Raw genomic sequence first — 20614 nt, forward strand, 5'->3', positions numbered from 1 at the left:
GGAAAGAGCAGGCAGGGTAGCTATCCGAGTTTGAGCCCCACCAGCGCCTCAGCACCTGAATTTCTGTCTCAGGATCATTGTCCGGGCCCCGCCACCCTCTCCTTCGCACCAGCCTGAGCCTGTGTGACCCTTACAGCTGACTTGTGAAGCAAGCCAGGAAGCTGAGGCTCTGGGAGGGGAGCTGAGTTGTAGAGGGCCACACGGCCAGTGAGGGGACTTGAACCCAGGCCTTCTTCCTCTCCTGCTGCTGCCACATGCTCTTGTCAAATCTAGGATCATTGTGTCTCTTTTACAGGTGGGGATACTGAGGCCCCATTTGTAAAGGTGCTTCAGAGGGTAGGGCAAGAAGTCGTGAGGAGACCTTCCCAGTTAAAACCTAAGTCGTGAGAGAGAAACATCCTGGGCAGTGGGCCTGGCAGCCTCTGAGTGGCTCTGTCCGGAAGTCAGATTGAGAAAGGCCTGGAGGGGAGGCTATAAACCCTGATAGTCAGCCTAGCCAGGCTGGGGCTGCTGGGAAAGCACAGGGTGTAAGCCGAGGCCAATAGGACACTGAACTGACTCAATCCTCCCCAGAGCCCAGCCCCAGCTGGCACCTGACATGTGGGCTCTGCCTATCAGCAAGCCAGCAGCGCCAGGCATGATCTCCACACATTAGCCACAGCCAGCCTGGACCTGCCGCCCCTTCCCACTCCCACCTGGTCTGCTTGTTCCATGATGCCCCTCACCCTACCACCAAAACGAACAAACATACAAACACACACCAAAAGCAGCAAATGACCAAGAATTCAGCTCTGGTCAATAACCAAGTGAGCCCTCAAATCTATGAACAGCCAGCCGAAGGGATGGGAAGAGGGGTATTATCTCCAGAGTGCTTTCAGGCCACTGTGGTGTGCAGAGACAGGGCTTGGTAGCTGGGACTGCTGGGTACCTGCTGCTGAGCAGGTGGGTGGGGTGCTCATTTCACTGTCATGCTGGAGGGTTTCCTATATGAATGTAAAGCTAAGAGGGTCGTGAGATAGGGGGCTGAGGGCACCTTCGCCACCTCCAACCGTCTCAGGGCCCTGAGAGTCCCTGTGAACCCAGTGCCTGGGGCCCTCCCTTCATTAGGTTTGTGAGGCCAGGGAACCCCCAAACTTGAGGCTCTGCCCCAGTCTGTCCTGTCCCTCTTCGTGGGATCTTGGGCAAGTCATTCAGCATTGCCAGTAGCTGATAATAAACAGGACAGTCTGGTATTTTTGTTTCCTGTCCCACAAAAACAAAGGCTCATAAATAACTTTTTAACCTGGAGTACAGTGCTTGATTGGAAAAAATATTAAATAAGGCAATGACATATCTTAGTGCAAATAAAACCTCCCAAGGAGGCTGGAAGCAACAGGCATGGGGCACCTTGAGCGTGTCGTGGATTGTGTATGGATTCCTCCTCCTCAAACCCTGTCTGAAGCTCAGGCTTCTAAAGAACTTTCAGTGTGAAGAACAGAGCGGGGGCCTAGTGTGCAGGGAGATAGCTAATGTGGCATTTTCTTCAACGTGCTGCACAGCTGCTCTGTGGTAAGACAATTTCTTAAAAAAGATACTATAAAAGCTCCACAAACAATAAGTGCAAATTATGTGAGATGTTCAAAGATATAATTATTAAAACTATTTTTTTCCATTTCCCCCTGATGATGGTGTTTGTTTGGGGATGATCTCACAGCCCAGCTTTTCACTTAAAATATTTAACATTTATACCTCATTTTTTCACCTGTAAAAAAAAAAAAAAAGTATATTCCTGCCTGGTCTCTTTCCTTCTAGGGGCAGATGAGAAGGTAGATGGTGGCTGGAGGTGAACACAGCCCACAGAGAGCAACGCCAGAGGCACTTTAATGAGCACTGACTACGTGCCAGGCATTGGGTCACACACCTGACACGTACAATCTCATGCATTCCTTATGGCAATTCTGTAAGGTAAGAACCATTATTATCTCCACTTCATAGATGAGGCAACGGAGACCCAGAGAGGGGTAGTCACTTGCCCCAGGTGACAAAACCCGTGGCAGAGCCAGTTCTTGAGTTTGGGATCAGGAGCCCTAAGCTCCCACTTGGAGGTTACAACGGCATTGCCTCTCCAGGCTGTTTCTGCCAGCGCCCCCTGCTCCACTTGTATGACTCTGGGTCTAGAACATGGCAATTTCTGGGAGGATGGGGACCAGGGCTGAGTGCCCGAGGGCTCCCCCACACCCACTCTACCCGGCTCCTCAGAAGCAGGTAGTTTCCCATCCTCAGCTCTGGTCACAGGGCAGAAAGGGGAACAGACACCCCCACTTGACGCCCAGTACCATCTCCTCCCCACACCACAGTCTCAGGACTCTAAGCCTTTTTCCACTTCTGCTTCCTACCTTCCCCCACCCCTGCCCACATCAACAGGTTCTTCTTCTCGGGCCTCGGCCCCAAAGGGACTGAGCGTTCTCAGGGGAGCTCAGCAGGTCTGAGGTGCACATCCCTGACCTTCCATTACCTAAAGGCCAGTTGGACCCGTGCAAGTGTAACAAAGGCCATCACCTCTTAAAGGGGCTCACATTATACTTTATTGACGTGTTAAGAGAGGCAAGTACTTTCCATTTAAAATATTAACATTACATGTACTGCCCCCCCCTAACCCATGAGGAAGGGTGAGATGACTCTACGTACAGAGGAAGGGGCAGGGAGGGTGGGGACAGCAGGTCCTCGATCCCTTGCAGGGGCAATGAGATAGGTGGACTGAGTGGACAGAAGGTAGGTTATTAAGAAGCATCTTGCTTACTAACATGAAGCCTTGTGCCCTGCAAGAGAGCACAGATGAGGCCTCATTAGCTTAGAGGAGGGGCCCTCGGAGGGCAGGCACACGGTGCCCAACTAGCCAGCCAAGCCTGGCATCCCAGGGACGGAGCGGAGGTGGGGGGCCATGCACAGGGCCCCCAGCCCAGGCCTCTGATCCCCCGGCCTCCCTCCCCGCCCGCTGAGAGAAAGGGGGGTTTGGGCTTCAGCCACGGACCAACGGCCGGTACCGGCAGTGTCTCCTTAAAATAGAGATACAATGTGCATCAACAGGGTGATCACTTCTGGCCCACTTGGGCAGACGGCTAGAGGTGCCGAGTGGGCCAGAACCAATCCTACAGTATCTTTGGTTTGTGGGTTCCCTTCCCTACTTTAATCCTCCCTCTGTCCAGCCTCCAGTGCAAGCCTCCGGCTGGGACCGGGCTGCTCGATAGCCCGCAGCCCAGCCGGACAGCCCTTGGAGGGCTGCCAGGGCTGCCTACTCACTAAGGTGCTGGGACTTGTAGGAGAGGATCTCGGCAGCCAGCTGCTGGGGGTCCAGGAGCTGCGGAAAGCGCCCCATCACGGCCTCCACCAGGCGTGGGGGGAAGACTCCACACAGCTTGGTGTACACACTGGCTCGCTCCTTGGCCAGGTTGCCTGCCCCACCCCATGGGCCCCTGTCGGCCCCTGGGCCTGGCACCTGGGGCTCCTGCAGGACTGGGGTGGGTGGGGGCAGCTGGTATGGCTCTGACCAGTACTCTCGAGGTGGAAAGGCAGCTGGCGGGGGTGTGTAGTCGGCAGGGACGCTAAAGTGTCCGGCACCCACGGCCCGTCCAAAGGCAGAGAAGGCCGGAGTGGCTGGGAGCTCAGCCCCGTAGGGGTTGTAACCAGCATAAGGGCCTCGAGGGGGGCCCGGTTCACCAGGGGCTCCTCCTCGAACCCCCCACAGTTCTGACATCTGGCTCTCCAGGGAGCCAATGCCCGAGTCCAGGCAGTCCTGGGAGGTGTATGGGAGAGAATCCAGGGTCTGCGGGAACCAGTCCGTGGGCCCAAGGCTCCTGCCTGCAGTCACTGGGACAAAGGTCTGGGTCAGACCCTCTCGGTGGGACCCCGGGGTTGCCTGGGTTCCCAGCTTCTTCCCTTCCAAGCTGCATGGCTCACGCTCTGTTGGCTGAGAGCCAGGCTGAGGTGGTGGAGAAGGCCGCTGGCCACTTTTGTCCTTGCCCTGGGCCCGAGGGGGTGAGAGGAGGGCATTGGCACGGAGCTCATCAGCCACGGAGCGCTGGGGGCGGCTTGGCCGCTCGGGGTGGAAGAACCTGCACTTGATCCCATAGGTGCACTTCCTCCCTGGAAGAGAAGGAAGGGGGATTATAAGCAGGAGAGCTCCAGAACCAGGGGTGGCACAGGAAACTTGGAGTCAGGTGGTCGCCAAGAGGAAGAATTTGGGGCACGGGCCAACTTAGGAGAGAGGAATGGGAAGGAGTAAGTAAGGACGGTCATGGAGGGTGGAGCTGGGTCTCTTACCATAGGGACATGGCTGCTTCCTGTGCTCAGTTGTGAGTGGCTTCTTACGCAGGAAGTTGTCCAGGCTTGGCCCATGACGGCCCAAGGGGTCATCGGGGGGCATGAACCTGCAGAGTAGGTGGGAGATGTGAGGGGGACTTCCAAGTGCTGGTCAGGGACTGGACAGCAAACCTCATTTGGAAGGATAGGTGGGCAGCTCTTAAAACTGGTGCCCATCTAGCAGGACATCCTGGGCTCTGGGTGGAACTGCCCCAAGGGAGGGGAGGAGGTCCCAAGTCCAGAGGGACACGGCTGTGGGCACCTTTAGGGCAATCCTCATGCTGGGAGCTGAGGCCACAAGGAGACCAGCAACCTGAAAATCTGAATCTAAGGCTGTGTCCACTGGCCTCTGGTCAGACATTAAGTGCTGGGGACCAGAGAGGCTTTCTTGGAACCACTGACCACATCCTGTCACAAATGCTACTGCTCCATCCCCCTCCCTTGTCCATCTCACTTCCAAAGCTGCCTGGATCCGAGGCCACGGCCCCCAGCCCCACCTCTCCTAGGGGCACCTCAGGTTTCCCCTCAGGACCCCAAGGCCATCGGCCTCCCCGCTCTCGAGAACGCACTTGTCATTGACGAAGGAGTACATGAGCAGCCGCTCCTCGATGAAGCGCTTCCACTCCTGCCGCTCGCTCTGGAGGTCCCGGTAGGTGTCGTTGGAGACCACCACGCCGTCTGACTCGAAGGCCAGCTTCACGATGAAGCGATCGTCGTAGCACACCACCCGCTTGCCGCCCACTCGCCGCGACGGCGTGAACACCAGGATCTTCTTCTTCTCCAGTTCCCACAGGATGTGCTGGTCTGGGAAGTGGCAGGGACACAGGTCAAGGCCCAGCCTGGACCCAGAGCCAGGCCCGCAGGGCTCCCTTACCTCCTAGTGGCCAGCAAAGGGGCTCCTAGCTCCAGGTGCATGAGGGCAGGAAGGGGTTCTGCTGAGGCCACCGCCACAGCCCAGCCCCTCCCCTGAGCCTTGTGCATGGTTTGCTGCCTGAAAACCAAGGACACCTAGGAACAGGCCTGCAGGTCTGCTCAGCAAAGGCTCCAGAGCACAAAACTGGGCTTCGCCCTTTCCCCCTTCTGGACATCAGGCTTGTTCATGCCACAAGTGGGCGTAGCTCTGGTGTTCACCCAGCTGGTCCCATAGGGGTCCATGAATGAGCCTCGGTTTGAGCTGGGGCAGGAGACATGTCTTGGCTTTGTCCCCTGTAGCCAGGATAAAGCTACCAGCGCCTATGCAGAAGGGGCCACTTTTCTTGGAGTGGGTGGCCCCAGCCAGCCTGCCCGCAGATCTTAACTTCTAGAGAAATAAACTAAGTTTTTACTCCCAAAGATTGGGGGCTCTTATTGTAAGAACAATGGTGACGCCTCACATTTATTGAGCAACTACTATGTGTCAAGCACTCCTCTAAGCACTTATCATGTATTAACTTATGGGATCCTCACAACAACCCTGTGAGGTTTATCAACCTCTGACCCATGTCTCAGATGAGGAGCAGGTGGCTCAGAGCAAGGTGAGCCAGAAGGTACAGAACCAGGATTCCAGAGCCCATGGGTTCAGCCACCACACTATGCTGCCCCTGTGCCACGGGAGATGTGGGGAGAGCCTAGTACTCATAAGCAGAGGCTGCATAAGGTGACCTCCAAGGACCACTGTTCAGAGCAGGCATGCTGAGGCCAGCACAAGCTGGGAAAAGAAATGCTGGTCCCTGCTTGAGGACTAGAAGTCGTTGGTCACACCCAAAGGGTCTTTCCTGGTGAGGGCTCCCAGAGCAGTAAGACCACCTTCTTCCAGAGGTGCCACTCACCTGTGATGGGCACATCGGGCCGAGGCTGCTCCTTCCTCCAGGATGGTACAAATGCTGTGATGTCTGTGTGGCCCCGTTCCAGAAACCAGTTCACGGCCAGCAGGATGCCCCGGCAGGAGAAGACCTCCTTGTTCCCATGGCTGGAGGGAAGAGGAGGGTTGGAGTCAGCCCACGAGGGTGGCTCATCTGCTGTCCACTAGGCCTGAGCAGGAGGGAGGCAGGTCCCACTCCAGCCCCTGCCCTGGCGCAGCCCACCACCCTCAGGCTGGGGCCTAAGGCCTGCATTCCCTCCCAGATCGCACAGGGCCTGGGATGGCCAGACCCGGGACTTTCCCTGAGGTCCCATCTCCCGACAGTGAGGAAACGCCCAGGAATCTGGCAGCACTCGCTCCTCACATGGGGGAGACTCAGACCTCTTGCAACACACCTGGGGGTGGGGGAAAGGAGCAAGAGACTTCTGGTTCCTGCTCCACCCGGGGGTGCTGGGACCAAGGGGACACAGAGGTACACAAGTAGACCGAGTCGCCATTCCTCCCTCGCCGCAACCCCCTGTGCCACCACCCCCGGCTAACTGAAGAAAAACCAGATTTCTCCAGATTAAAGCTGGATTAAAGTTCAGTCCTGCACAAACCACAGAGGCTGGGACTGAGGAGGGCCAAGTGGAAGGAGCCATGATCCCAGCCTCCAACAGGATCCCCCCACACCCCGGCAGGCAGGCGGCTCCAGATGCAGGAGGCTGCCCAGAAGCCTTTCAGTTTGAAAGTGAAAGGACTGCCTTTCCTCTCAAGACTGCCAATTCCCCAAAACGCCTGCACTGCCCTGTCCTCTTCTCACTTTTCTCAGAAGGGCATGACTCGAAGCAGATAGTCTGGACCAGGGGACTCTGATAGCAGGAGAGCTAGGACCTGGGACATGCCCCTTTCCTGGTCTCAGGACCAGACTTCACCCGTCTTAATGTGGATCCAGGAAGCCCTGAGGCGCTGCTAGGTTGCTCTACCTCAGAAACAGGCCCGGTTGTCTGCAGCCTCCTTAAGAAGGGCCCATGTTGGGGGGGCAACTTTCCTGTTTGCTTGGGGCCAAAGACAGACCACCAAAGTGAGGGTCCCACTGGACTCCTGGGAGGGTGAGAGAGGGACGGGGGCTCCCAAGTAATAATGGGTATGATAGAAGGGCTCTGAGACCAGGCTGGGGGGCTGGAGGGGGCCAGCTGGGGATCCCTCCCCAACAGCTCCTGCCTCTGACTAACCTCTCAGTAAACAACTCAGACTCTCATATTTAGCAAATAAAACAGAATAAACGTTACACAAAAGAGGCAAGTCCATGGTCAACCACATCCTGTGGGTGGCTTTGGGGGCGTTGATAGCTGGAGACCCAAGAGAACGTAGAGAGGGATATGGGACAGTTGGGCACAGAGGCTGTCTGGGGGTGAGGCCAGGACTCCTGGGTCTGAAGGTCTCTGTAAATTGTACGGGAGGCAAAGTCCAGCCTGAAGGCAGTGCTCATCCCTGCCAGGTGGGGCCTCCCAGCCAGGTGCATCCGCCAGCCCACTTATGCTAAAAGTTAACATTTACTGAGAACTCTGAGCCAGGCCCTGATCTATGTGCTCAACGCTAAATCATCAGTAAGCTTCTGAGGATGGTACTATCATGAAAGGTCCCTTTTCCCCTTTATTCAGATGAGAAAACTGTGGTCTGCAGAGGGCAACTAGTTGCTAGCATCATACAGCAGCAATTGTGAAACAGAGATGCAAACCCAGAGCCTGTACTCATAACCACCATGGGTACTGATGCTCAGATAGGCGCTAACCCTGACAGTGGGGATTGAGCGGGGATTAGCAGGTACTGAGCTCCTACTGGAAGCCAGGTGCATCACATACCTCCCTTTTCCATTCCTACAAGGCTAGCTGTTAACAGGAGGAAACCAAGACTCTGACACTCATCTAAGATCCCCTGGCTAGTGGTAAGAGACAGAACTTGAACTCAAATCTGCAGCCACTAGATTACTTTCCTGTCCTTAACAGCAAGACCTGAAGTCTATTTAGAAGAAGAAAAAGCTTCCCAATTTGAACAGTGTTAAGAGGGAGGGGCAGGCAGGCTGTGGACAGGAAAAATGATGCATTTGGTAAACTCCTGCTCCTTTGTCCTGACCCATGTGAGGTGTTACCACCACTGAGAAGCCTTCTTTGACTTTCCAGGATGGGTTAGGTCCTTGGTCTGTCTTCATAGTGCCCAGTGCAGTGAGAGGGACCAAAATTAGCTGTAGGGAGGCGCTTTCCATCTGGGAGGACAGTATCTGGTGTTCTGCTTCCTCCATTGTATCACTCCCTTCTCTGGGCCTTCTGCTCTGTCTCCCCAAGACCATGGGGGTGTGATCATCTCTGGCTTGGCTTCCTCTCTCAGGTATGCAGTTTACACATGCATCCTTCTACCTCCTTCTATACACACGTGTGCACATGTATATGCCCCATCCTAGGCCAGCATCCCCAAGCCCTGGGACTTAATAGGATGCAAGGGTTTCCAGGACAGCATACTGCCTTTGGGCACCAAAACCCTTGGCTGGGGACAAGTCTGCTCTCAGCTGCTCTAGCCTCCAGAATATTCTCTTGGCAGGCAGTCAGAGCCTGACTCTTGGCAGAAGCGGAACACCAGATACTGCTCTTCCAGGCCGGAGTGCCTCCCTACAGCTAACTTTAGTCCTTCTCCCTGCAATGGAGGAAGCTCTGCTGGCACAGGAAAACCAGATATCCTCCCACTCCCACCACGGCCCTGCTTGTCTAGAAGGTCAGGGTCCCTTATCCTGGCTAACTAGACACTGGTAAGATGTGTGAATACGTAGGAGACTCCAGCTCAGCGGCTTCTACCCTAGGACAGAGGGCAGGGCCCGGCCAGGCTACCCAGGTGAAAGGATCTGCCAGGGCTGGGCCCGGCTAGAGAAAAATTCCCTTAGAAGGAAACAGAGGTGAATTTCCCCACGATTTGCATATCGTGGGGGCTGGCCCGCCTGCCCTTGTGGGGGAGGGGGCAGCAGGGCAAGAACTCAGTAGCAGCAGAGACAGGAAGTTTGAGGCTGGAATTCCCCTCCTGCTACTGCCCCAGCTCAGAAACCCCCAGCGGATCTGCCTCACCAGCCAGAGCCTCCAGCCACCCCGCCTCCACCACCTGCCCCTCCTCCCTCCCAGGCCCCTCCTCCTTCTGCCAGGATACAAACACACGCAGCACATGGCTGCCCAGGGCTCAGCATTCTGGCAAAAGCCTCAGGAGGAAGGAGTCACAGATGCATCCTGGCACCTTGCCTAGCTATACACTGCTGGGGCCTGGAAGGGGACCCCTAACTTTCAAAACACATGTGACCAGCTGCCACTGACACGTGAGAGCCAGCTTTACCTAACTTTCCACCCAGACTCAGCCCATTTCAGAGATAGGAAGACTGACCTAAAGGTGGCTAAGCTGGGCCAGGAGTGGGAGGGGCGGACGGGCCAAGATCATCCAGGCCTCAGGTAGCCCACCTGGGAGATCCCTGAGGGCAGCCAGTGAAGGAGCCCTCCCTATTCCCCACCCGGGGTCTGGGATCTCCCTGTCCACGCCCACAAGAACTCTTCCTGGTGAACGATGCGTCAGCCTTGGCTCAAGCCCTCCTCTGAGGGACTGGGAGAAAGCAAGGCCAGAGGTCTGGGCTCCCTGGGGTCAGGAGCAACCCTGGCCCCACCCCACCCCATTCTCTGTTAAAGCATGCATGGGGGGTTAGAAGGTACTGGTGCTGAGTCCTGGGTCTGGCCCTGGGGAGTTCCCAGAGTCCAGTCCACCCTAGGTGGCCCCCGCTGATTCAGAATGGACCCAAGTCACAGTTCACTTGAAGCCAAATCAACAGGCCACCCGCCCACACCCCTTGTGTAGAGTTAGATCCTCGAGGTCACTCTTGGTCACAGCTACGAAGTCCTCAGTAGCTGGGTCTGCTTCCGTGGGAGCCCAGGTCTGAGATAAGGCCCCAGGCCCTCAATAATTGTGATAACCATCGCTGTTACTATCTTCTGAGCAGTTACTCTCTCTAGGTACCACATTTCACTCCTCACAACTACCACCTGAGGAGCTGGGTTCGACCTGTCTTATGGATGAGGAAAGACAGCTCAGAGTAGGTGACTTCTGGCTCCTTCATGAGTGAGCTGGAGCCCAGTCTGATCCCCTCCACTGTACTGCCTCATGTCACAGCATTGGAACTGAGAGTGCTGGCCCTTGCGGAGAGACAAAGAGCATAAGGTGAGCTCTGGAGACGAGGACCTGAGTTCGAATCATTACTCTACCACTTCTCAGTGGCGGGACCCCCAAACAAGTCCTTGAGTATCTGTTCTCATCCCTAAAACATTCCAAGCAAACCCTCTTCCAAGAAGCCAGGAGGATGATGGGAGCCTCTTGGCACACAGTAGGGCTTCAGCAATGGTCTTTCCCTTCCTGTAGACTAGGGTGTGAGAGCAGGTCGACTCCTTCCTGAAGGCCCTTCTACTGGAGGTGCAGAGACACAAGGCCACCATTCCTAGCCACAGGCCAGGTCTTGGCTACAGAAGTGACACGTACCTCATGGCCACGTTGCTCCCGTCGATGACCACAGGCCTCAGGTCACTGCCCTCCTTGTCTTCCTCTGGGGATGAGGGCTCCAAGATGGGAGCCTTTGGGGTGCCCCCACCCCGGGGGACCAGAGGGAGCTGAGGGCAGTGGTCTGGGGAGGCCTGGCGCTCCCGCTCGGCTGCTGACCCATGTTTCACCAGCTCGCCCAGCACTGTGTTGGTGTCTGCCTGGACCCCCAGCTTCTGCAAGACGCTGTGGATCTCAGCAGATGAGTAGCCCAGCTTCCGGAAGAAGTCCACCTTCATCTGCAGTTCAGCAGCTGCTGCCTCCTCAGCAGGGGGCTCCTGGGCCAACCTGGGGGTACCTTGGCTGTCTTCAAGTTCCCACAGATTCATGGCGGAGGGGCTGGCTTTCTGCGTGGGCCTCTTACCACCAGCCACTCACAGCTCAGAATGGTGAAAGGCACCTGTCACAGCTCCCTGTAGGACAACTACAAGGGTTAGGAATGGGAAATGGCTCTTTCTCCCACCTTGCCCCACCCAATAGGATGAGACAACACTGACTAGTGGCACTATGCAAATCAATCTTCACTGGTTACCTCTGTTAGTCTTCTAACAAAAGCTCTCCCAGCTAGGGATCATCAGTCCCATTATACAAAGGATGAAACCAGCCAGACATTAAGAACTTGCTCAAGGTCATCTAGCTGATGGCTGTTGGCGCAAAGGATTTGAACTCAGGAAGTATGACTCCACCTCCTACCCCAAGCTCAGCCCCACGCCAACCCAGGGACCCAGAAAGTCTTGGGAGGCCTCAGGGGACCTCGCCGCGCCCCCATAGCTGCGGGGCGGGGCGCTCAGGTGGAAACCTGGGGTTGGACGTGCGCTGTTGTGGGGGGTGGGGTGGGTGGGGAGGAGGCCAGGGGCTTCCCCGCTGAGGACATCGCCCCCGCCCGCCCAGCGCTGGGAACCAGGCCCAGGAAACTCGGGGCTCGTGGCCAGACTCCTGGACCGGTGAAGAAGAACTTTCCGGGGAGACCCACTGGCGAGAAAAGTTGCTGGGAAACTCTGGTTGGCCGCTGGACTATCTGACGCGGAGGCTGTCCCGGCCCCGAGCTCCGCACTCCCTTGGCTCCCCCTCCGGAGCCTGACTCTCCTTCCCTTAGGTTCCCCCAACTTGGGCTAAGTTGGAAGGGATCCCGAGGACCGGCAAGGCCGGACGGGACCCGCCGCACGTTCCTCCCCGTCCGGTCGGTCCAGCCAGGGCCCTCTCCGCCCCCTCCTCTGCCCTCGCCCCACCGCGCGCGACTCACCCCGCCGTGAATCTGGCGCAGCCGGCGGCGTCTCCATGGGGCCGAGCTCCAGGAGCAAGGCCAGAAGCGTCTTTATATGAGCGGGGCCGGGCAAGCCGCGTAAAGGACCGTGACGCGGAAGCCGAGCAGGGGAGGAGCTAGTCGGCCCGAGCGGCAGGGGGCGGAGCGGACATCGCCCCTTCCTGCTCCGCACCGCCCCAGCGGGTGACCGCACGCGGCCCAGCTGGGAATAGGGTTAGGGTACGCGGAGACGCAGCCCCTTCCGCGGGCCTCCAGGCCGGGCCGCAAGGAGTTCAGAGGGGCGGGAATGCAAAGCCGGCATGCGGAAGGTAAGCACAGGCTGAACCAGGTACGCGCACCGAGTCAGGCACGACCGACCGAGATGGGTACAGAGGTGCAATGACGGGTACAGGCACGTACGTTCAGACTCTTGACAAGTACGTCCCCGACTGAGAAGGTACAGCCAGGAATGCATCGAATGAATCCGGTACACAGAGACTGGTCCACGTACCGTTGGAACTAGGTTCATAAAGATGGGTACACCCAGGCAGGCGCTTTCAGATAGAGACAGGAGCCCTCAACAGGCACATCGAGGTGGGGCCGCACTTAGAACCAGGCACGCATTTTCTGAAATAAGGACCTTACCTGGATAGAAAGGCAGGTACAACTAGCAGATGCTCAATGACGGAGGCGGAAAACCAGGCAAAGGTGCATTTACACCAGTCACCATGTGAGTGTTTACAGAGTGCTCTCTTACACAGCTATGAAACTCACGGAGGCCACCCACGCCTCCACGAAGATGCTTTTAGGTTCCCAGGTCAACCAGTCATGATCCTACATTGAACACAGCATTTTACAGTATCTACCCATGGGCTTAGGTGAGGGTGACAGGTTATTATGCAAATTTTACCCTTGAGAAATTCAGAAAAGGCTGAATTGTCCCAGCTGGAACGACATGGAACCAGGACCAGGAGCTCCCATTGCAGTATATCAGCTGCCACCTTTGCCACTTTTGAAACCACCAGTGACCTAGGACACAGGGGAGACTCTTCTGGTGGAAGGGTAAGGCCTGGGACCTGCCTTCAATTGTGTGTGTGAGTGTATGTGTGAACAAAGAGAACATGGAACCTATGGATGCTAGAGGACCAACCCTTGGCAGTGCCAGCAGCTGACTTTGCAAAAGGGGAAACTGAGGCCCAGGGAGCTAAGGTACTCAATACTGTTTCCTGTGTGTGCCAATACTTACATTTTCTCTGCCTTATCATAGACATGTATCCTATGATACATGGTTAGTATTAATGTTGTATTAATGTTGTAGCCAAAAATTGTTTATTGTAAAAGACACTGTGCACTCTATACATGTGTGGCTTAATGAATAATTAATAAAAATAAAAACATCCATATATCTATCATTAGTATTAATGTTGTAGCCAAAAATTGTTTATTGTAAAAGACACTGTGCACTCTATACATGTGTGGCTTAATGAATAATTAATAAAAATAAAAACATCCATATATCTATCACCTAACTTATGTACCTGTAATTTATTTATTATTGAATAATATTCCATTTTAGAATATACCATTGGTTATTTATCCATTCTCCTGTTATTGGATATTGTTTATAGGTGCTTTTTTTTTTTTTTCCCATTACGAAGAGTGTGCTTTGGATATTCTTGTACATATCTTAATGCAATTGTAGAGTTGAGGAAATGGATGCTCAGAGATTCAGAAAGGTGAGATCACTTGCCCAGGATCCTGGAGCTGGTGGAGCTGGAAATCACATAGCTCTAAGACCTCCATCTCCACATTGACACCTGCTTGTTCCTGGAGGCCACAGACCACCCCAGGGAGGAGGGAGTATGTATTTCTAGCTAGGTTCCGAAGCTGTACCTCTGGGCTTGCCTCACTCTGCCTAGTCAAGTCCTTGCTTTGTTCCATGGTCATCTTTAAAGACTCTAGAGTATCCCCTCCTCTGTGTCCTCCAGGGACACAGCAACCTCCTCAGATGCTCACAGCCACTCTTGCTGAGCACCGTGTATGCTGTACCCCTCATCTTCCCAACAGCCCCTCATAGAGTTGAGAAAAACTCAGTGCCGTTAGGCATTTGTGCATGGTAGTAACTACTTTTAAGAGAGGAAAAATAGTAAGTAATAAGTCCAGGTTAATAATCACAATGATAAGTCAACCACAGCGATAATGCTTCACATTTATGAAGTGCTCGCTAGGCCGCAGGCACGGTGCCAGCACCTTGCAGACATTTCCGTGTCTTTGCATCAGCCCAAGAGTGTCCTCCCCTCCTTCCCTCCCTACTGCTGCCTGGCCAGTTCCATTCATTTGTCGATGATGTCACCTCCTCTGTGAGGCCTGCGGGGACTCCTTAGATGCTGAGTTGCTTCCTCCTCTGTGTTCCCCTGTGTTTCTACGTGCTGGATTGTGATTGCCTGCCTGGAACCTCCTCTGGGGCCAGGACTAGGCTGGGACTCCACCCGTGCTCCCAGGCTTCTCGCTACCCAGCACTGTGCCAGTGGGAGCCGGCAAGACTGGGCAATGAGTCACTCAGCTCTGTGGTCTCCCAGAGTGAATGAAGTCTTGCTCTCTTCCGGCTCATAAAGCTTGCTCTTTCCTGAGAAGCCAACTCTCTTCTGCAGAACACAGGGCTGCTCCGGGGAACTCCTGCTCCACTTACAGCTGGATTTTGCAAACCTTGGCCCCAATCCTCAGGAGCCCTCTGGATTTCCTGGTGCCCAACCCACACACACCCCTCTGCCTCTTGCACGCCTGTCTCACTAGTCGAGCTTGCCAACTTCCTTCCTGGAACTTTCCTGCTCTCCTGCCACCTGCCTGCACCTGGCCAGCCTGGATGAGATCTGCAGAGCTCCAGGACTGGTCACCCCCTCATTGGGGGTGGGATGGGAGGAAGCTGGAGAGGGAAAGATCCCAGGAATTAATTATCTTTGCCTTTTGTAGCTCCACTGGGCAGCTCAGACTGGGGGGGACATAGGAGCTAGATCACCTGTGTAGGAATGGTAGGCAGACTGCCCCTGACCCTTAGCAGAGTGGCTGCAGAAGTTAAATTCAACAAGGCCTCCTCAAAGTACAGAAAGGGCCAGGTTCCTCCCGTGTTTTGAGGCTCCTGCTGTGTTTAAAAAGACTTGTTACAGTAAAGCTACAAAAAAAGAAGTACGTTTTAAACTGTAATGGAACAAATAAATTCTTTTCTTCACATATTCAATTGCAGTGCAGTATATTTGGACTATTGACAAGATAATTAGACGATTTGTTTTTAAAATTTATTATTTCCTTGGAGAAAAGTCTGGGGCAGGGAAAAGGTGAGCCTGGAACGTCTTGTGCTACCAGAGTTAGGAAGTGCTCAAAACTCAAAAGGATAGGGGTGTGTCAAAGGGACCCAGGAGCTATAAGCTCCCAATGGCCAAAGCTGCAACAATTATAGCAATAAAATAAATAATCTAATACTCATTAGATTATAACCCAAGGCATAAGATACATATCTGTGAGTCTATATGGTAGAAAAAAATGATTGAATAAACAAATAAGTAACTGGGGAAGAAGAGACAAATCTTCTAAATAATATATGTGGATTCTCCTTCCTCCAGCTTAATTAACCCTTCATCTAATAGAAACTTTACAGTGGGGAAACCTATCAGGCACCACTTTGACCAAGTGATCAAGGTCAACATCACCAATAGTACGTCGAGTGGATATCATGTGATGAGGAGGGCACTTCACTTCCCCGGTATTCTTTCCCCAAACCCATAACCCCAGAAAAAAGCATCAGACAAACCCCAACTGAAAGATATTCTACAAAATACTTGACCAAGAATCTCCAAAACTGAAAGGGGCATGAAAAGCGTAGAAAGACAGAAACAGTCACAGGCCAAAGGACACTAGGAGACACACGACTGCGGTATGGTTTCCTGGGTTGGGTCATGGGTCAGAGAGAGCATTAATGGAAAAGCTGGTTAAATTCAAATAAGGTGTGGACTTCGGTTCACAGAGACGTGCCAGCGTTGTTTTAATTTTTGATTTTGACAATGTACCACAGTAGTGTGACAGGATAACTTTAGGGGAAACTGAAACTGGGAGAGAGGTATATGGGAACTCTGTACTATCTTTGCAACTCTTGTGTAAATCTAAAATTAATGCCAAAATTAGATAGTTGATTTAAAAATATATATAATTTCATGGGCTTTACAGGTGGCATGTATTTTGGTAATAGTGCCAGATGTCTTTGTTCATTTCTATTGATATATATCCTGTGACTAAGAAGAATCATTTAGAGATGTCGTCCAAAGTCTAAACCTAGGGACTTTTTATCTGTGGGGCCCTCACCAGCTAGCTCTTCTGTTCCCCTCCCCCCTTCAGTTCATCTACCCCTGCTCCCTCTTTTCTGCACTGTTAGGGTAGGAAAGCCCCAGAAAGACTAATTAGCTCAAAACCTGTGTTTTATAGCTGGGGAGACTGAAGGTGGGAAAGGGACTTGCCGCTGGCCAAGTGGCAAGTTAATTTAGGCAAAGCTGAGAATGGGCCCAGCCAGGCTCTCTCCATCCCAAGCATCCATGGCCCCATTTGCTGCAGATACAGGGGTCAGGTGCACACAAGTGCTCAGAAATGATGGTGACCACCTGGGGGACCTGGTGAGGCAACACACCTACCTCAAGGGATGGTAGGCCCCCAGGTGTCTGTTGGAGAGCGTGGTTGCTGTGAGGTTTCCCTTTGGACTCACTGTGCACTCCCTTAACCCGTGAATCCCACCTGTCTGGAAGATCCAGGAGAGGTGGATCTCAAGGAAGGCAAAAAGGGTGAGTCTGCATGCCTGCCTTCCCCACCCAAAAGCCATTGCTGTGAAGGGGTCAGAGGGAATTCTGCAAAGCCATGAGAGTGTGCAGAGAGGTTTGGCCCCAGTCTTGAGGCTGAACACTCTCTAATCTGTACTGGGGGACACAACATTGGTGATATACTGGAAGCTGCCAGAGAGGCCCCTGGCCTTCCCTAGGGCCAAGAGAGTAGGGCCTGGGCTGAGGTGGCCCTGCTTCTAAGCATGCTGGGGTGGACATTCATGCCCTATGGTCCAGAGAGGGGAGGGGCCTGCCCCTGTCTGTCCCAGGGCCCCTGCTGCTGCCTCTTTCACTGTGTTCCCATACTGAACTGTAACGGTCTGGAGTCCTACTGTCTCCCCACCTGACTATGGCTCCTTGAAGATGGGTCCCTAGGACAGGAGCTGGCACAGGTGTGGGTAAATACTTGGTGAGTCAATGCATGAGCTAGCTGTAGTGGTTCCAGGTATGTTTTGCTGTGGACATCTCTGTTGTAGCCCCTTTTCCAAGTCCAGCTCATGAATGTCTCCTCGTGTCTGAAAAAGGGCAGTCATAGGCCTAAAAACTCAGGAGCTTGAAATTTATCTGTAGTCTTCAACTGAGTCATCTGCAAAGAGTTGGATAGGAATGGGGAACTTGAAGCTGGATGTGGATGGACTTGAAACTAAGCCAGGTCTAACGACGGAGTCAGGAACTTGCTGCTGGCTGGGCTGACATCAGCTCATGTGGTCAGTGTGGCCACCCACAGATGTGGTTTTTGCTGTGACCAGGATCAGCTCACAAGATCCTGAAGGTCACTAGTGTGCAGCTCACATGCTGGTCAGAAGTTCTGACGGGCTGTTGGAGATATCACTGGCTAATAAACATGTAATAGGAAACTTGCTGGTTGTCTCTACAGCACCCTTTGCCCAATTCCCACTTTGTAAGAGTGCTGGGAATTGCCCAGCCTTGTGATCTGGTCAGAAATGACCTCAGTCTCAACTGGCTTAAGCCAATGAGACTATCGAATCCTCCAGGCTATTATAATTGGTCAAAAAAAGGCAAATGACCTAAGTCAGATCAACCAGAGTTAATGACTCTCAATTCTGGGTCTTTCCTTTGAGCTAACTGGGAAGCACGTGCTCTGTTTCTTGTCAATCACAAATGAAAAAAGTAAGTAGTGCTGGGAGCTTGTGGAAGCCACCTTGTGACACATCATAGGAGGCAGAGCCAAGAGACTGAGAGAACACAGGGCCTTGGTAACAGCTGCTGGATCAGCCTTGCCTGAAGCTGTTCCTGGTTCTAGACTTTTTGGCTGTGTAAGTCCATAAATTCACTCACAACAAAACATATCTTTGATAATGGTAACAAAAATTACTTAATAATCATTAAGTACATAATAATTACCTAAATATAGCTTAGAGGGTAAAAATCTTATAAAATATAAGGTCTGTGGGGATGGTTTGGAAGTAATAAAACAGACTCTTAGTGGTGAAAGGTCAGCAAACTGCTGATCTAGTTCAAGCTTTGCTGTTTGGCACATCATAAAACCAGGGCTCAGAGAGGTCATGAGATTTGCTAAGGTTTTATAGCTGCAGTAGGGATCTGACACTCAGTTCATTCATTCTTGATGTTTAATGATAATAATTGGAATGCTTGAATGTCTATGCATTACTTGTGAGATCATCACTATGTTTTTCTCTCTTATCTGTTTTTCCAAGAGACAGAGAAAGGACAGGGATGCAGAGCCCAGAGAAGCTTAAAGATTTGCCAAAAGTCACACAGAAAGGCAGTGGTAGAGCTGGTTCCAGATGCCAAATGTCCTGAATGTCATTTGGTTCAGGCCCCTCTACCTTGCCCTTTGTGCTATCCACCTCTGCCTCCATTAGGGAAGTAGTAAAGATTAGGGGCGTGGTGGGGTTCCTTCCTCTAAAGAGGACTTTGAGTTGTATGGGCCAAGGAAGTGATTGTGGGCCCTGGCAGATGGCTCCTTCCTCCCCAACCTTAGGAAAACCAAAGCTATGAAGCTTGGAGAACACTTAGGATATTTCTGTTGCTGGAGCTCCCAAAAAGGAGATCAACGTAGGGAGATGGGAGGCTATGTGCATTGGATTCTGGCCTCATAATCCATATGACTTCAGCCTGTGACACCTCCTTTCCCTTGCCCAAAAGCCTTTTTTGGTTCCCAACATTTTCAGTAGTCACAGGCTTGATATGCACAGCTGCACAGGTCATAATTTGGATTATGATCTGAGTAGTGCTCCCTGGAGTTGTGCAGGTCACAGCTTGCACAACCATACACGGTGAGCCTAGGCTGAATTTCTCAACAGGTTTGGACTCTCAGATTGTTTTCACAGCAATCGATAACCTTATAAACACTTTTTTGAATTAAAAAATCATTTCATCATTTTTGTAAGAAGATATTTTGAGAAAGTTTATTTTAAATCAATCTGATCGTAAAGATTATATTAAAAGTTTATATTTAATAAGATTTATTATTTTAAAAAGGCTACTTTTGACCCTTATTTCATAAGTGATGCCTACTGTTTAATAGAATTTAATTTTATGAGGAAAAGCAAGATTTATAGACAAATGAATTAAAAATATTTCATCAGGCTTGGTTTGGGAACTGAATGTGTGCTGAAATTATCATTATAGATTGAAATATAACTACCTGCTGTGAATTAAAACATAGATTTGCTTTCAAGACATGAGAGTTTAGAGCTTTTGCATCTTGTACCTCATTTTGTGATGTATCTAGTTATTTATAAAAAATTGTGTTTTGTTTCTAAACGAAGAGATAAGAGAGAAGATATCATCTCTTCAAATAACTCATTTCAGGTATGAATAGCTATTATTTCCAAAAGATGAAAAGCAAAAATGGCTATATTTTCTCTTTCTAATGTTGGGTTTTGAAGTACTAGAGACATCGTGATGTTCTCCATAAGATTTTATTTTGAACAGGTGATACATAAACAATGTAAAAGATTCAAAGGTACAGGTGTGTTTATAGTAGCATCGAAATCTTTTTTCCACGGTCCTTAAAATGATTCTTCTCTCCAGGAACAACTGAAGTTAGCAGTTTCTTATGTATCTTTCCAGATAGAATCTATGCTGCCACAAGCAAATATTTGCACATATACATTCCGCTTTGTTTCTCTTTATTTTTATACAGACGAGGCCCTCTATACAACCAATGGCACTTTGCTTTTCTCAATTCATAATTGAACCATTGAGATAATTCTAATCAGTACATGTTATGCTACCTCATTACTGAAAGATATTCAACTGAAAAATATTCTTTTATAAGGATGTACCATAATTTATTTAGGCTGTTTTCGAGTGATAGACATTTAGGTTGTTTCTGATCTTTAGCTATTACAAACAATACTGCAATGTCACTACTTTGCAACTGGGCAAATACATAGTAGGATCAACTCATCTTGCTGGGACAAAGGGGATATTAGTTTGCTAGGACTGCCCTAATGTAGTACCACAAACTGGGTGGTTAAGCAACAGAACTGTGTTATTTCATATTTCTGGAGGCTGGAAGTCTGAGATCAAGGTGTGGGCAGGGTTGGTTCCTTCTGTGAGTTAAGAGGGAGAATCTGTTCCAGGCCTCTCCCATGGCTTCTTGTCGCTGACTGGCAACTTTTGTTGTTGCTTGGCTTGTAGATGCATCACCCCATCTTTGCCTGGATTTTCACATAGTGTTCTCCCTGTGTGTGTGTCTGTGTCCTGATTTGCCCTTTTAATAAAGACACCAGTCCGAATGGATTAGGG

At 51.8% G+C, this 20614-nt stretch overlaps 1 protein-coding gene across 2 annotated transcripts; it reads right to left on the reverse strand.

The window, feature by feature from the left end:
* Nucleotides 1–2541: 2541 nt before the first annotated feature.
* ZC3H12A (zinc finger CCCH-type containing 12A) lies at nucleotides 2542–12104 on the reverse strand. 2 transcript variants are annotated; one of them, XM_006924231.3, is made up of 6 exons: nucleotides 12015–12104; nucleotides 10715–11184; nucleotides 6147–6286; nucleotides 4908–5142; nucleotides 4300–4406; nucleotides 2542–4122 (listed from the first exon to the last, which is right to left on the reverse strand). In XM_006924231.3, exons 2-6 carry the CDS (start codon nucleotides 11098–11100, stop codon nucleotides 3272–3274), a joined length of 1719 nt encoding a protein of 572 aa, XP_006924293.1. In that variant the 5' UTR covers nucleotides 11101–11184; nucleotides 12015–12104; the 3' UTR covers nucleotides 2542–3271. The 2 variants fall into 2 exon arrangements, with proteins under 2 accessions (XP_006924293.1, XP_024897226.1); XM_025041458.1 differs by lacking the exon at nucleotides 12015–12104 and having other exon boundaries at nucleotides 10715–12004.
* Nucleotides 12105–20614: the final 8510 nt, after the last annotated feature.

The sequence above is a fragment of the Pteropus alecto genome, unplaced genomic scaffold, assembly GCF_000325575.1.
Source record: "Pteropus alecto unplaced genomic scaffold, ASM32557v1 scaffold39, whole genome shotgun sequence".
Classification (NCBI taxonomy): Eukaryota; Metazoa; Chordata; class Mammalia; order Chiroptera; family Pteropodidae; genus Pteropus; species Pteropus alecto.